An 18290-nucleotide genomic window follows, 5' to 3' on the forward strand; every position below is an offset into this window, starting at 1 on the left:
GACAATAATTCTTCCTTATATATTTCTTTACACTAAAAGCGATTATATAATATACTGTAGTTTTAGTAGGTTTCTCTTGATTTTGTTTTAAAAAATGTTTTTATTAGTCATTAATATATATTCCTATGCCATTGAGGGTTGTCATCACTTTCACAGCTAATGCCCCCTTAAAAACTAGTGTTAGAAATATGAATTCCCTATTTTAACTTTGAGTTTGGAAAGACTAGAACCTCATATTGTTTATTAACTGATAGTGTATTGTGATGTTGAATAGAATGGGCAGAATTGTGATGTTGTTAGTAATATTTGTCAAGGTCATAATTATGTGATGGAGAAACATGAGAAGAAATAAACTTTGAGATTATGCAGTGATCCCCCGTTATAACGCCAACATTTGTACCTCGGCAATTTTGGCATTATAATGGGGGTGGCATTATATTGGGGGAGGGGGGTGTCAAGAAATCAAACAAATTTTATCTACTACATCAATGTGCTATTAGATTTCGGCGTGTCTGCCATACTCAGATTTGAAAAACAATATTGCATATTTGAACTCAGATGATTATCATTTACGTAACTTATTATCTGCTCCAAACTTTGATACCTGGAGGACTAACGGCGGATAGTTGGTTAAGCCTCTTCACTGAAATTTTCCTGCTGTTGATTGGTGATAATTAGCGGGGGTGATTATAAAGGTAATTTACCAAATCGTACCTGTAAATAGGTTGGCGGTATGCGGAGGATGGCGTTATAACAGGGTTTTACATAGCAAGGAAAACGGGACTTTGAACTTTTTTAGCGATCAGCGGGGTGGCATTATAATGGGGGGGGGGGGGGGGGGGGGGCAATATAGCAGGGGATCACTGTATATATTAAATAAAAACAGCAATATAGCGGGGGATCACTGTATATATTAAATAAAAACAGCATGTAATATAGCGGGGGGTCACTGTATATATTAAATAAAAACAGCATGTTTTCAAAGTTTGAATGTAGGAAATAATCTTTTCAAATATACACGTATTGGCTGATTAACTGAACATCCTTATTTTTAAGGACAAAATTGTAAGACTGATTCACAATGTCATATAAGCAGAATTTTAGCAAGGATTTAATTTTGTCATTATTAGCAAGAATGATGAGATCACTAAAATTGAATATATTTACATATATCAACAATTTATTCCATATCGGAATCTTTCCAGGAATTAGAAAGTATATAGATATAGATATATATATATACAGATATAGATATATATTATATTATTGACCACTGTTTGTATTCTTCACCTTTCATATACACCCATTTTTATGGAAAAATCTCTAAAATTTTGTCTCATTAAAAATTGCATTTGTATGGTATCGCTATTTACAAAGATGCTTTAATTTGCCGTTGTAGGCTGGAGAAAATGCCTGTCTGATGTGGCACCAGCGATGTTTGCATCATGCTGACGGAGATGGAAATAAGTCTTTATCCAATGACAGTGGAGCCAGCCTATCATGTGACATAAGGGGTGTATCTCCTGAATCTTCCAGTGAGCGACATGCTGATAGCACATGGGGCTCCATGTGGGGTAACCCTCTATCGGGAGAGAACTCCGGTGCTGTGTCTAATGTGTTACTTTGTCAAGATAGCAATCTTGTCATTGCCAGTGGAGACAAGCTGGATAATGTGTGTAGAAGTGATGAACTACTGAAGAAAATGTTACATGCTACATCAGTGAATCTGCAGTCACCAAACAGGGACATATCATGTAAGGTCTACACACCAAATCATCACAGAGCAGAAGAGTTCTATCCACCAAACCAGGAGGCCCCTCGTGATCCCTGCACACCAAATCAAGTGTCATCAACAGAGCTGTGCACAGAAAACCATGACACACCAAATCAAGTGTCATCAACAGAGCTGTGCACAGAAAACCATGACACACCAAATCAAGTGTCATCAACAGAGCTGTGCACAGAAAACCATGACACACCAAATCAGGTGTCATCAACAGAGCTGTGCACAGAAAACCATGACACATTAAAACAAGACACATCAGATAATGCCTCTTAGTTACAATCTGTTAAATTTGTGTCACAACCTAGAACATAGTGACATCTTTAATTAAACTTGGCTGTACAAAGCTAACTCTGCCAAACATGCAGGACTTAACATGTATATAATATACACCACAGGGTTAGTAATCAGGGCCCCATTGCATGAAGTTTAACTGACAGTTAACGTCTAGTTAACGCTATATAAATGTAAGAGTTAATGGGAAGTTAACTATTAAAGTTAACTAACTGCCATGGAACTTGTATAGCAACAATTATTAGTCATCCACTTTTGATAAATGAACTCAATCATTTTCAAAAAAATTAGATTTTTACCATTTAAATGTAGTAAATTCAGTTTTTCAAGATGGTATAAGTTTGACTAAAGATATTTTTAATTTTGCCCACTGAAACTTTTAAAGATTTCATTGGTTTTATAGCCAAGGGTGAAAAGTCTATTTCGACCAATATTTAGAAAACAACGTATCTACCTAATGAACATTAAATACCTCGCTCTGTGTCAGGTATAAACAATACCTCCAATTATTTGTGCCGAAGCCACAGACCAGGAAAGTCTTTGGTTCAGGAATCCAGTATTTTTGTGGTAGCTGCTAAAGTTATATTGTTGTGAACTGAGGTCGAGGCCACTGGTTCTGTCGGACCAAATGTTCCCATGATAGTGTATAATATATACCTCATGTCTTATTATGTAGTTTGTAGAAAGGCATTATCTGAGGTATTCCATTTTCAACAGAAAATCTACTGCTTCTGATGTATTTTTTATTATTATTGTCTTTGTTTTTTCTGCTCAGTATTCCTCAGTAACAGCTGATCAGTTTCTCGGAGTTTAGCAGTGTAATATCCCACATTACTTTTCACTTAATTTTACTTCTGGTTTTGAGCTATAATTGTTCACATTTACTGTTAAAAATGGCAAAAAATGAAAAGCTGATTTTTCTCAGGGATGATTGATTTAAAGAATTATAATTCAAATATACTGGAATTCCACCACAAGGGTTGAAAAATGAACTTTTGTAGTTATTCCAATTTTTTGTCCGTAATGTTAGTTAGAGCTATATTATTGACTGTGGATATCAGCTTTGGGTAGCTCAGTGGTTAGATACCTCGGGACGGGTTCAATTCCCAGTCCAACCATAAATTTTCTTTCTTCATACATTGTATAATATATACAGTAGTATGCTGTTCATTATGCTGAAGAACAAATCACATTAGTATCTATAGAGAAATTGGCCAAATCATCTAGAAATTTGTATAGAATAAGCCGATTAAAGTATGAGGCCCTTTTTTCCTTTAAATTCTTTGTTGACAAAAATTTTTCAAACGCATGTTTAACAAATAAAGGAACAAGACAAAAATTATCATAAAATATTTCACATCTTAAAATAGCAACTTTGTTTTATATATATCCTACTTGCTATACCTTCGTGAACTTTTACAGCTCAGATGCAGATCTTAGTTACCTGGTAAAGAAGTAGAAAGACTTCTGTCCTAACACATTGTCAATAGTAGAATTAGCAGTCTTTAAGTCTAAATACAGCATTAATTTGAATCATAGTAATAAGGGTGAGTACCTGTTGTGACACAGGACCTCGGTTTTTAAGGGTGTATTCACTTCTAATGCCAGGCACTCTATGAATGAAAAATCACTACCTATGTTTTAAAGGTCTTCGATTTAACATGGCAGCAGGATCAGGATAAAAAATTGAACCACAGCCTGACTTTAAAAAGTGAATGCTGTACCCACTAGGCTGTGTATGTACTAAGATAAGGTAGTCATCGCACAAACTCCTGGGTGGTTAGATTAGTTAGAGATAATATTTCAGTATTCACCACTGAACTCTACACAAACTGCAGTCTGCTGACTCGTCATTCTGTAAACCAAGCTACAATTTTAACATATGAAAATTAATGCTATATCCACTGTAGCGGTCAAGCATTAAAACTAATGCCTTTCAGATGTTGCTATGGAGTTTAATTTACAAATGATACCTCACAGTTACAGGAAGTGTTTGTACAGTCGATTTAAAGTCATTGACAAGAACTGGAGTTTTGCGAAATGACATCAGTTTCATATTGTAGGTATGACTATAGTGAGATCAATAGTCACAACTTCTCAAACACAAACTACTTTCCATTGTAAAGGAAAATCAGTTATCTTATCCATGCGATTGAAAATGTGAAATAATTGTGAATGGAGGAAAGTATAATTGTGAACATTACACCAAACAATATTATTTGTCAATGTCTTGTTCTAAGTCACCAGAGTCAATCAAGTGATTTTAGATCTTCATCTGTCATTGTTCATTAACAATTGAACATTTTTAACTTCTTGTTGATAACTACCCTTCCAATTCTTTGCAAATTTGGTATGAAGCATCTTTGGGAAAAAGGGGGCTTAAATTGTAAATTTCAGGACTCCTGCACCCTCGAGGTGGGGCAAAAAGTGCCAAATATTGACCGATTTTCAAAAATCTTCTCTACAACCACACATCTGTAAGAAAAGGTAAATGCATAATCATGTAGAGCTGGAAATGTAAATTTCATGATCCACGGGGTAGAGATTCTAACTCCAGTTCGGGTCTTAGCATATAGTGTACATGTGTTTAACATTCTTTAATGCTAAATAGATATTTAGAAGAAGCAGGTAGTCCTTTACCAAAATTGTAAATTTCATAATCCCAGAGGTAGTGGTTCTGACTCCAGTCCAGGACCAAATTTTAAATGAAATTGTCTTTAGTGCTATAGATACTAAATTCAGACTAAATAGGTGTTTAGAAGAAACATGCAGGTAGCCCTTTACCAAAATTGTGTATTTGATAATCCCAGGGTTTTGGTCCAAGGGTGGGGCAAAAATTTTCACTGTGATTATTGTCTACTTTTGCTGATATGGTACAAAAACTAAATGAATATCTAGGAAAAGCAGAAAAGGATGTACCAAAATGGTGGATTTCACAACCCCAGGGTTATGACGCCAAGGCGGGTCCAAAATAGTACGTCATGTAGTGTTGATGTCAATATATTTATACCCCAAGCAATGAGCTGTATATAGTATTGATATCCCAGACAATGAATTGTTTTTTGTGTCCTGTTCTGTTCTTGCTCCTATGAATCTGCTGAAGAGAATTTCATGTACCTTTGTGTTTAGTATGGACTCTGTAGATGTAGAGGTAAAGAAAACAAACATTGATCAATCCCATAACTCCAATAAGGAATACAAAATTAATAGAGGGCAAACACGGACACCAGGGGTGGAATCAGGTGCCTAGGAGGAGTATCCCCTGTTGACTGGTCACACCCACCGTGAGCCCTATACATTCACAGGAAATTCTTATTTGATTTTTCCTGGAAGTTATGCTCCTATTGAGGTATGTTTAGTACTCCTCTGAAACCATTGAACAGAATTTCATATAGACATGCTGTGTAGATTTGATTTTTCTCCTAGGAGTCATGCCCCTTTTAATCATAAAAGTTTGGCCAAAATATACTGTTTGGTGCAACTTGCCTGAAATTGGTTTTCAAACCAAAGGCAATTAAAATATTTCTGGTTGATTGTTTGACACAATTTACATTTCTGAACAATAGGACGTATGACTTGAGTACTTACGCTTGAAAATAGTACAGTATAGCACAGAGGAATAAGAATTTGTTGTACTTTATGCATATACCAATGCCATTCATTTTATGTATAGCATTGTTATTCATTGTGGGGGTGTGGGTTATATGAGCTTGCTCACTTTTTATTTTCTTTATTATATAAAGTCTTTCAGTATAGTTACTTTGGGGGGCATTTATGTTTTAAATATATCTTGGTTTTATACTGCTGCTGAATATTATTATCTCAACTGAGCCTTATAGGCTCAAGTAAGCTTTTCTGATCGAAATTTGTCTGTTGGCATCGGCTTAAACTTTTCACCTTTTCCAGAACCACTGGGTCAATTTCAACCGAAGTTGGCACAAAGCATCCTTGGGTGAATCAGATTCAAGTTTGTTCAAATGAAGGGCCATACCCTGTTCAAAGGGGATATAATTACAAAAATAGGGTAGGATCCGATCATTCAAAATTTTTCTCCAGAACCTCTGGGCCAGAAAAGCTGAAATTTACATGAAAGCTTGCTGATATATAGTGGAAAAATCATGACCCCGTGGGTCACAACAGGGAATCAAAGTTATGCATGAGAATATATAAGGAAATTTTTTTAAAATATCCTTTTCAAGAACCATTTGGCTATAAGAGTGGAGATTTAAGTGAAAGCTTCCTTATATATAGCAGATTCAAAAATGGCCCATGAAGGTAGGGTGGGGCCACATTAGTGGAAGCTAATATATAGGAAAATCTTCTCCAGAACCATTGGGCCAATTTCAATCAAACTTGATACAAATCATTTTTAGGTGAAGGGGATTCAAGTTTGTTCAAATGAAGGGCCATCCCCTTCAAAGGGGAGATAATCACCAAACAAATGCAAAAATAGAGTGGGGTCATTTAAAAAGATCTTCTTAAGAACCACTGGGCCAAAAAAGCTGAAATTTACATGGAAGCTTCCTGACAAAAAGGAGATTCAAGTTTGTAAAAATTATGACCCCTGGGTTAGGGTGGGGCCACAATAAGGGATTAAAGTTTTACATGCAAATGTATAGGAAACCAAACATGGCATAAAGAATCCTTAAATGAAATTTTTTAATATGAAGGGTCATACCCATCTAAAAGGGCATATGATAATTTTAAATGAATTTGTAGTCAAGTTTCATAATTAGGTTTGATAATTAATGTATTTTTAGTCGTTACTCTTGGAAGTTTTTTCTGAACCAAGCTGCTTGTATAATGATAGTTTTGCTCAAGCTTGTTTATTGCTAGGAACTGCTGCTCAGGTGAGAGATGGGCCTCGTGTTAGAATTTGGCTTAGATATCAGAACAAGGAAAATAATATAGATTTCATAGCCCTTGGGACTAGTGATACTTTTAACTAATACTCAGGTGACCGATCAGGCTCATGGGCCTTTTGTTTAAAAAAACAATACAATTCTGCTCTCAAAGACAATTTGATCAGACAACTAACTCAAAATTACTTTTTGTATTACCGGATATTAATTAAGCCAGTAGAAAACCTGTTTTTAAAAAGCCAGGAAGTATGTTTAATGTGGATTTTATATTGAGAAAACCAAATTTGGTCAAAGATGAAATGTTTTGGGAATATTGATACAAAAAAAATCACAATTTGGCATTGCCCAAGATATCAATCAATAATTTTGTTTGGTCTTATGTATACTTAATTTTATGCAAATATAACTTGTACGTATGTTGGCAACCTTGCATTAAGAATTATACACATTTGAAAGCGACATTTTGATGTGAAATTTTGTTGTCTTGTAAAACTGTAGCCAATCGTATGAATATATACATAAAAAATGAAACAGAGTAAAGTTTTTATTGAATCATACTGGGTAAAAAGGGATAGTATTTGTTAACATGCCTATATCTATAACCACTTTCCCGGGTTTACAGAGGTTTAATATAATCCCGGGTTTACAGAGGTTTAATATAATCCCGATGTTTGCTTATAAAGGTAAAGTGTTTTTATCCAATGAAACATATTGCCTTTATAAGTTTTTATGCCCCTTTTGAAAAGGAGTGTCATATTGTTTTGCATCTGTCTGTTGGTCAGTCTGTACACCAAGTCTTGTCCTCTCAGTATCTAAAGAACCCTTTGCTTGTCTGTTGGTCAGTCTGTAGGCCAAGTCTTGTCCCCTCAATATCTAAAGAACCCTTTGTCTGTCTGTAGGTCAGTCTGTATACCAAGTCTTGTCCCCTCAATATCTAAAGAACCCTTTGTCTGTCTGTAGGTCAGTCTGTATACCAAGTCTTGTCCCCTCAATATCTAAAGAACCCTTTGTCTGTCTGTTGGTCAGTCTGTACACCAAGTCTTGTCCCCTCAATATCTAAAGAACCCTATGCTTGAAACTTGGTATACTATGTAGTGGTTGCCCCTAGAGTAGATGACCCTTATTGATTTTCAAGTCACAAGGTCAAAAGTCAGTCTGTTGACCAATTCTTGTCTATATTTAAAGAACCCTTTGCTTACATAATTTGGTACACTGGTTTTCCCTGAAGTGTAGATGAAACCCATGATTTTGAAGTACAAAGTGAAAGGTCAAACTGGTAGTAAGGTATTGTATGCTCAATATCTTGAGAACCGCCACAGTGGTCTAGAGGTAGAGCGTTTGCCCCGCATGTGGAAGGTTGGGGTTCGAATCCCGGCCGCGACAGACCTAAGTCGTTAAAACAAGTAGTGACAGTTCCATCTCAAAACGCTCGGCATCAGTTGTGAATGTCACGAGTCCTCGGAGATGACCTTAAAAACGGATATCCCATGTCACAGTATGTGTGGCACGCTAAAAAACCCTCACTGCTCAATGGTCGTAAGCGCCGAGCTTTGGCCTAAATTTGAGACTCTTCATTGGTCTTGATGACGTCTCCATATGAGTGAAAAATTCTCGAGAGGGGCATTAAACAAGATACAATCAATCAATACCTTGAGAATACTTTCCTTGACAGACGTAATATTTGTTTCATTGGTTTCTCTTCAGAAGTAGATGTCCCCTATTGATTTGATATTACTTAACAATTTACTTGACATGAGGGTTAAGGTGTCCCGGGTAAAATAACAAGTAATAACAGCATATTCATATAAAAGTAAAATTCTTTCAAGCGTCACATATTTTTAGTAAAAATCGTTTGTCAATACATTAACAAACATCGTATCACGTGGGGAAATCCTTTGCTTACCTATTACGTCGTCATACAAGTGACGTAGAGCTATTTTTATCCGCTAGACTTTTAGTTCTTTATCACCTCGTTCCAGGTGAAAGATGCACTCAAATCATTTGCAGCTTGGGCTTGATATGTCGACATTAATTTGGTAAATTTAAAGAGTGATACGGATCGGTACAACATCCTCTCAAATATAGCAATTTCCATAATCTCAACTCAAATGTTGGGCATTTTCCACATTCACATCCAAATCGTATCTAAACGAGGCAATATATTGTACCTTCCGTATTAAAATCCTAAATCTGCAACTAGTTACCTTTCTGAATATGCCTAGGTCGAAATAAAATATCGTCATCTTTCACCTGTAACGAGTCGATATGTACATGCGTTGGTTTTCTTTATTCTAAATGACTATACACATCGGGGGCGATATCAAGGTCACAAAGTGATGTAAAGATTACTTTACAGTCTTTCGTTCACATATTATATATAAATATATGAGACTTATATATTATTGAAGAAATTTAGGGGGGGGGGATCATCTGACAAACAGATTAAAACACATACAGCTTGAACACTAGATAACGGCAATAAATAGCGAGAAAATATTATGACATTTTCCCCGCGATACAACTATAGACCTGTACGTCGTGACGTACTTTTATATTGTGACGTCATATAGTATGAAGTGCACCGAGCTACATTTTATGATGATTATTTTAACTTTACTCGGGACACCTTAACCCTGCTGCGCAGACATCAAATTTGGTACACTGGTTTCTCCTATTGATTTTGAGGTCACAATGTCAAAGATCAAACTTGATATGGCAAGACATATTGTGATCCATACCTTGAGAACCATTCGTTTGAAAGAAATGAAACTTGATACACTGGTTTCTCCTACGAAAATGTCCCCTATTGATTTTAAGGTCAAGCTGGACACAGTAAAATATTACTTGCTCAATATCTCGAGAACCCTTTGCTTCACAAACATGAAGCCGGGTACACTAGTTCTACCTAAGGATTAGATGATTCCTATTGATTTTGAGGTCACAGGGCTATTCAGTATCTAGAAAACCCTTTGCTTGACAGATATTAAACTTGGTGCCTGCTAAAGAGTACACCCCCATTGGTTTTCACATCAAGTGCTCTCTCTCTCTATCATTCACACATTTTAGTTAATTACTTGGGGAAAAAAGAAATTGATGTGAAGCTTCGTGTCTGAGTACCAGGAGTGCATGTTGTCCGATTTGTGTAGAATTGGTGTGAATCTTGCTTTTATAGCACCCAAACCAGTAAAACAAATTTTAAGTTCACTCGTGACCAAACACAATACATACTGACCTTTCACACTCCTCTCTACCATCGGCGTTCATCCCGATGAATATTTAAAGAATGAAACGGCTTACGATGCTATATGTTGTGTGATGAATGATTTAATGAAATCATATTGATATACATTGTATATATATATATATAACGCAAATTTATCCTGTGATCTGTCTCTCTCTCCCTCTCCCCCCCCCCCCCCCTATAGAAAATGTCACCTGACATTTCTAAGATCAGGATTCCTGTAGTAAAATTAAATATGTTTTCGTAAGTTGGTTACGTGTAGGAACTGCTATTGCAAATCTAGTAAAATGGTCAGTAATAACTAAAACATTTTCAAAACCTAGATTAAACAAGAGGCCCATGGGCCTAGAATCGCTCTTCTGATACATTGTAGAACAGGCAAAAATTCTCACTAACCAAGATTCATCAATTAACAAAGTTTGATGATGTTAAGTCAAATAGTACCTGAAAATTTAAATGTAACTGTCCAAAAGTAGGTCACGGTGACCTACTTTTGGTCGACACACTGAAGACTCAAGATGCATCAACTGACAAGTCAAATAGTATTCAAATATAGCCGTCAAATTCCAAATGAAGGGCATAGTGACCTGCTTTTTGGTCGACACACTCTGAAGACTCAAGACCCATCAACTGACAAAAGTTTGATGATTGTAAGTCAAATAGTATCTGATATATTCAAATATAGCCGTCAAAATGCAAAAATAGGTCACGGTGACCTACTTTTTAGTCAAAACACTCTGAACAAAGTTTTGATAATAGTGAGTCAAATAGTATCTGAAATATTAAAATGTAGCCGTCAAATTCCAAAAGTAGGTCATGGTGACCTACTTTTTGGTCAACAAACTATGAAGACTCAAGATGCATCAACTGACAAAGTTTGATGATCCTAGCTTTCATAGTGTCCAAAATATGCATCTAAAATTGAAAATGTGAAATTTGAATGTCTGCAAAATTCAAAAAGTAGGTCACTGTGACATACTTTTTTTTAAATAAATATGTTTCGAGGCCTCTAGATGCATCAATTTACAAGGTTTGATGATTCTAAACCTCTCAGTATCTGAAATAACAACCTAAAATGTATTCATAAATGATTAGCCATAAAATTCAGAAAGTAGGTCATGGTGACATACTTTTCACATGACGCACTTCAAGGTCCCATGATCCATCATCTGACAACTTTTAATGAACATAGACTCAAAAGTGTCCAAGATATGCATCAAAATCCATTTAATAATAGTTACCTGCGAAATTCAAAAAGTAGGTCACCATGACCTACTTTTGAGACAACATGATATTAAGTCCTAAGATGCATCAACTGACAAAATTTGATGATCCTAGTCCTTATACTAAGCAAAATATCAGAGTTTTAACAAAACAAAATTTATGGTCAACTTTGAAGTGACCTTGAGACCAAACCCTTTGCCCCAGGATAATGCCTTGAACAATTTTTTATCTACAACTTATCCTCATCCTTATGCATAAGTTTGGTGATAATTTGCCCAGTGGCTCTTGAGAAGATTTTCAAATGAAAGCCCTTGAGCCAAGGATGCCCTGTGACAAATTTGACAAAAATTGGCCAAGGGGTTCTTGAGATATAGCCCTTTTCCCAAAAAGTTGACGCACATCGCACGCCAGTCATATGGCCATATGATTTTAGCTCTTTGAGCCTTCGGCTCAGAAGAGCTAAAAAAAAGATGCACAATATCTCTAATGGTTTTGTACTTTGAATATTTACAAGATTAGCTCTAGGTATCTGTGATATTCACACATCTACCACATGTTTCAACTCTATCACACATCTACCACATGTTTCAACTCTATCACACATCTACCACATGTTTCAACTCTATCACACATCTACCACATGTTTCAACTCTATCCTCACATCTACCACATGTTTCAACTCTATCACACATCTACCACATGTTTCAACTCTATCACACATCTACCACATGTTTCAACTCTATCACACATCTACCACATGTTTCAACTCTATCCTCACATCTACCACATGTTTCAACTCTATCACACATCTACCACATGTTTCAACTCTATCCTCACATCTACCACATGTTTCAACTCTATCACACATCTACCACATGTTTCAACTCTATCCTCACATCTACCACATGTTTCAACTCTATCACACATCTACCACATGTTTCAACTCTATCCTCACATCTACCACATGTTTCAACTCTATCACACATCTACCACATGTTTAAACTCTATCACACATCTACCACATGTTTCAACTCTATCCTCACATCTACCACATGTTTCAACTCTATCACACATCTACCACATGTTTCAACTCTATCACACATCTACCACATGTTTCAACTCTATCACACATCTACCACATGTTTCAACTCTATCACACATCTACCACATGTTTCAACTCTATCCTTCATTTCCTATATGTGATATTCACACATCTACCACATGTTTCAACTCTATCCTTCATTTCCTATCTGTGATATTCACACATCTACCACATGTTTCAACTCTATCCTCACATCTACCACATGTTTCAACTCTATCCTCACATCTACCACATGTTTCAACTCTATCCTTGATTTCCTTACCCATTCCACTACAATATCACATCTACCACATGTTTCAACTCTATCCTTGATTTCCTTACCCATTCCACTACAATATCACATCTACCACATGTTTCAACTCTATCCTTGATTTCCTTACCCATTCCACTACAATATCACATCTACCACATGTTTCAACTCTATCCTTGATTTCCTTACCCATTCCACTACAATATCACATCTACCACATGTTTCAACTCTATCCTTGATTTCCTTACCCATTCCACTACAATATCACATCTACCACATGTTTCAACTCTATCCTTGATTTCCTTACCCATTCCACTACAATATCTCCGTTTCGCTTAGTCCCTGACTCCCTGTCCTGATGACTTGCAACATTGTGTATTCCTTTGAAAGCTGTTCTCTAAACTAGAAAGGTAAAACGGTGCATTCTGCAAGAAGTTCCTCCTCTTCACTAATACGCCAGAAGTAAAAGGTTTGATAACGTAAGGAGACACTCTGCAGATCTGCGAGAAACCCATCAGCATCGCAATTAGACTTACCAGTTTTGTAAATCAATTTGAAATTGTAATTAGATGGGGATGCCAACCACCTATGAGACATAACGTCTTTGGCTGTGGTTATTATCTGTATAAACTTGAAAAGTTTTCCAAACAGATTATCAAGAATTTTATCACACAATGCCCAATTCAAACACAAAAGTTCCAACTTACGGGCAGGGTAACTACATTCGCATGGTCGCAAACTTCTACTGGCATACGCAATTACTATATCTATACTTCCTTGATTTTGGTATAAAACTACACCAAGACCATCTTCGGATGTATCTATATTCACAATAAAGGGTTTGGTAAAGTCTGCATACGCTAATATTGGGGTTGCAGTAAGTTTTTCTATCAAACTATTAAATGCCTGCTGTTCTTCCTTACCCCATATCCATGGTATTCTCTTTCTCTTAGAAACTTTCGCCTTTTTATCTGTTGGATGTCCTACTAAAACATTGTTCTAGGGTTTTACTAACCTTGCATACACCCAAAGTCAATAAAAGTGTGCAATTGAGGGTTTCAAAATCATAGTTTATCGACCATTCAAAATATATATGGTAACATGTGTTTATTAATGGTAAATATCTGTTGAACACTCACCTCAAATTGTTTCAAGTTAAGTATGACAGAGATTTTTTTTACAGTCGGTCAAAGTATGGTATATTTTTCTCACATGTAACCTTCGTCACTGAGTCCTTGACATGATAATATGTAAGATAAACATTAATTTTCCATGTATTATTCCATAACTTGTATTGGAATTGACTGAGCATATATTTTTCTAATTTGCGAAAGACAATAAATACAGGTTTTCAAAGAAAATATTTAATCAACACAACAAGAAATTATCTGCTGTAAAAGTCAGCAATAAGATTTTAAGAGCGCAAAATAAACGACTAGATATCACTTTCAATATCTTTGAAATGGCAAAAAATAAAATTGATTAACAAATATTCTCGAACAGTTCAATATGTATGAAACATGAAAACAATAGACTAACAATAGATATAGAACGATAGCTTTTTTGTATGTAAATGAAGTAGCGCTATAATTATGTAACGTATGTTTCAACACTTACACAACAGTACATCCATGAAAATATTATGCCAAAACGATGTCGCCATCAGTTATTCTTTACGATTGATGTTGCAAAATCATAACGACATCACTTAATTCAATGGAAATACCAATTTTAATAGAAATATAACGTAGACAAGCAAAATTTTTTACCAAATGTGTCTTTTCTTCTGAATTTATTAATTTGCAATAAATGTGCGATTAAAACAAAAGTGATAGATTGATGTTTCGCTATATAAATGCCCATGATTCTTATAGAAATAACAGACACATATTTTGAAACCTGGATTGCTCTTTGTTATAATAAACAATGAAAGTAACGTATGTTTCTTATTTTTCCTTTCATTACTATAAACACATCATTTCTATTCAAAAAATGGAAAGAATCATATGTACCCATTTCTAACAATCTGTTTACAATAATAATATAAAGAAAATGTTTAATTTCCCAACATTTTGATTAAATGTATACCGAATCTTATGTTTTTGTTGCTTATTTTGGAATACCTTTCCATAGAAACTGTCAGTATAATCCACCACGCGATGTTTTGCTTATTTTGGAATACCTTTCCATAGAAACTGTCAGTATAATCCACCACGCGATGTTATGAATGAATATTTAACGTGAACCTTAAGACATAGATGTCCCCTATTAATTTTGAGTCAAAAGGACAACGGTTAAACTACTCTGGACATACGCTATTGTCCGTTGAGAAATCTTTCCTTGATAGACATCAAACTTGAAACACTGGTGCCCCTTATGAATAGATGACCCCCATTGGATTCCAAGTCACAAGGTCAAAGGTCATACAAAATTACTCAAATGACCAGTTGCTTATAAGTATTTTGAGAGACAAAACTTACATGTATCATTATGGTAGCCTTTGACCGGTAGTTAAACCTTTATTTTCACTGTCTATACAGATATTCTACCTTTTCAGTATTGCCACAAGGGGAGGATATAATATTATTTCTAAAACATTTTTACATGGTTCTTATGTTTTAATACATTTTTTTCATGGTAGTTATTCTGTACTTCTACTCTCACAAGCGCCATTTCTGAAAAAAATAAATAAAAAATTAAAAACAAGTAGAATAATATTACGTAACGGAATTTCTGGTAACATATGTTACACTCAGATAAAATATTTTTGAATGATTTCTCTATAAGATTGCATAGAACAATCATCAGAGATTAACCCCTTCATTTCTAAGATATATTATGAAAAGATGCTGAATTCTAGCAAATTGATAAATGTAGAGTTGCATAGTTACATGTATCATAAATAGGACAGTAGCAGAGGAAAACATGGCCTGTATTTTTCTTGTAGTGGATATCTGTATATGCTAGTGAATACGGGAACAATAACACATTTGTTTCTTCATAACATAGTTGATATTCAACAAACATATCATTAATGATGATATTTTGTCAATATGTAGTTCAATATTTGATGTCTAATCAAGCATTTCATTAAGTAGCATACGTTACTTTGAGTAACGTATGTTACCAGCATTCTACTCAATGTAATTCTTACACCAGAAGAATTTCGAGATATTTGGAATACGATATACATTCTTTGATATCAGAAGAACAAATTCAGACCAAAACATTCCATCTGCTTAATCAATATTGTATATCAAACATTGCAGTTGTTGTAACAGTACTTACCGTAAGAGAAAATTAATCCTAATTCTCAAAGTTTAACACGTATTGACTTTCAAACTCAAATGTTCATAGTAGACGTTCATGTCGTATACAACACCATGCAGAGAGAGAGAGCAAAAATACGCCGGAAATTGTTCTATCATTCCCTTTAATTAATTTCTCGGTAACAAATGTTACATCACGAATGTTACATCTTGACACGTTTGTCAAATTTCAGACCAACCAATGACTTCTGCAAAAGAAATGTTTATATTTTCATTCTCTGTACACTACGAGATTTTCATAAAAGGGGCAACATTTGCTCTGCAAATACGTTTTCGTAAAAAGTTTATTGTATCGTATGTTACATTTCTAAAATCAGAATGCAAAATTTTGAGAATATGATGACTTCTTCTCAATGCCACATCCAAATATCGCTTGATGAATATTTTCCCACAGTTTTTGAATATTTTAGCGCCAAAATAGATCAAAAACATAAAGATAATACGAAATCTTTGTCCATAAATTGGGTGTTTAATTGACCCTATGATCACATAATATAATCTGGCGACATGGAGTAATATATACACCACTGCTTAAAATCATACGCAAAAGTTGTTTAACTTTTATTGAATGAAAATTTAGGAAATACAAATGATATTAACGCAAAGAAAATTTAAAAACACGCTCTCAGATTTTTATATTTGTTTGTTCAATTTTAAAAATTGAGTCGGCGACAGTCACGTACGTTACAAAATTAGGGTATCTACGCTTCCTACCAAGTTTATAAGTAAAGGGGAAATAAAAAGTATACCATGCCTAGGGAGGCTATGGGTCCATGAATGTATAGCACACAAAATATGATTTGGTATAGCTTATTTTCTAATAAAGTGCCGGCGACATCGATTGCACGCTTTTATTGACTTTGAGTGATAGTCTTAAATTGACAAACCCCTGTAGGACCCAGTAAATCCTAGAAATGAAGGCAATGATTTAACATTTCTAGGGACTGGTCAGTTTTTCAATGCTGATTTATGAGACCATAAGCTTCAATTGATGTTCAGTTTAAATTTCTTGTACATTAATTTTCTACAATAATATATTGTTATATTTTTAAGGAGAAGAACTCGTAAGTTATTTGAACTTGTTTCTGATCCTTTTGTATATCATGTATGTACAATAAAATATGTTCAAAACAATGCTGATTTATTTTCAGGATCCGTTTGAATGCCATTGTTCAAGTATTTCAGGCTTGAAAAAATTCGCACTTATAGACGGTTTCAATTTTAAATTGTGTTTTCCTTATCTATGTCAAATACATCGTCTAATCTCACTAAATGTTCTTCATGTGTAGATGAAAAGACAAGAATGTCATCTTAAAATATGAAACACTTTAAGGTTCATTTCACCTATATACACATGTAGGTCTCCATCAATCGCTGAAATGTAGCGGGTGCATTGGTTAATCCAAAAGTCATGCAATTACATGAAAACAATCATAATTAGGACTTAATGAAAAAGCTGTTTTAGACCTATCTTAGAACAAGATTGCTACGCGTAGCCATATGTCCCCTGCCGCCAAAAAAAAAAAAAAAAAAAATAATAATAATGAAACGCCAAAGTCCCATAATTCCTATAAAATTTTTCAAATCAAAATGGCGGCTCAATATATTCATTGTCTACATATGGTGACTAACAATCCTACAAAATTTGAACAAAATCCGTCTAGCAGTTTCCGAGGAATGTTCCTATAATGTAGGCATGTACAAATTCAGTAAAGTCCCATAACTCATGCACAATTTGTCGAATTTTCGAAATGGCGGCGCAATATGATCAACTACATATGGTGACTAACAATCCTACAAAATTTGAACAAAATCCGTCTAGCAGTTTCCGAGGAGTTGCGTCCACAAAATGTTCCTATAATGAAGGCATGTACAAATTCAGTAAAGTCCCATAACTCATGGAAAATTTGTCGAATTTTCGAAAAAGCGGTGCAATTTGATCAACTACATATGGTGACTAACAATACTAAAACAAAATTGAACAAAATCCGTTGAGTGGTTTCCGACGAGTTGCGTCCACAAAGTGTTGCTATGGTGTAGCATGTAAAAATTCAATAAAGTCCCGTCCTGTAACATTAATTTGGCAAAATGGCGGCGCAATATGATCAAATACATATGGAGCAAACTCCCCGTTGAGGCCTCATTACGTCACCTAAGTACATACTTTGTGAGCAAACGAACTCTGGCTGAAGTTTGTATATGGTG

General features: G+C 35.0%; 1 protein-coding gene across 3 annotated transcripts in view; it reads left to right on the plus strand.

Moving 5' to 3' along the window:
* The window catches only part of LOC125662008 (protogenin-like), a 101493-nt gene extending 94022 nt beyond the window's left edge, over nt 1-7471 (plus strand). For all 3 annotated transcript variants that reach the window (XM_048894170.2, XM_048894171.2, XM_048894172.2), the window contains exon 21: nt 1400-7471. In XM_048894170.2, the coding sequence (XP_048750127.2) occupies nt 1400-2059 (660 nt within the window). In that variant the 3' untranslated portion in view covers nt 2060-7471. The remainder of the gene's footprint in view (nt 1-1399) is intronic.
* Nucleotides 7472-18290: the final 10819 nt, after the last annotated feature.

This window comes from Ostrea edulis, chromosome 8 (assembly GCF_947568905.1).
Source record: "Ostrea edulis chromosome 8, xbOstEdul1.1, whole genome shotgun sequence".
Classification (NCBI taxonomy): domain Eukaryota; kingdom Metazoa; phylum Mollusca; class Bivalvia; order Ostreida; family Ostreidae; genus Ostrea; species Ostrea edulis.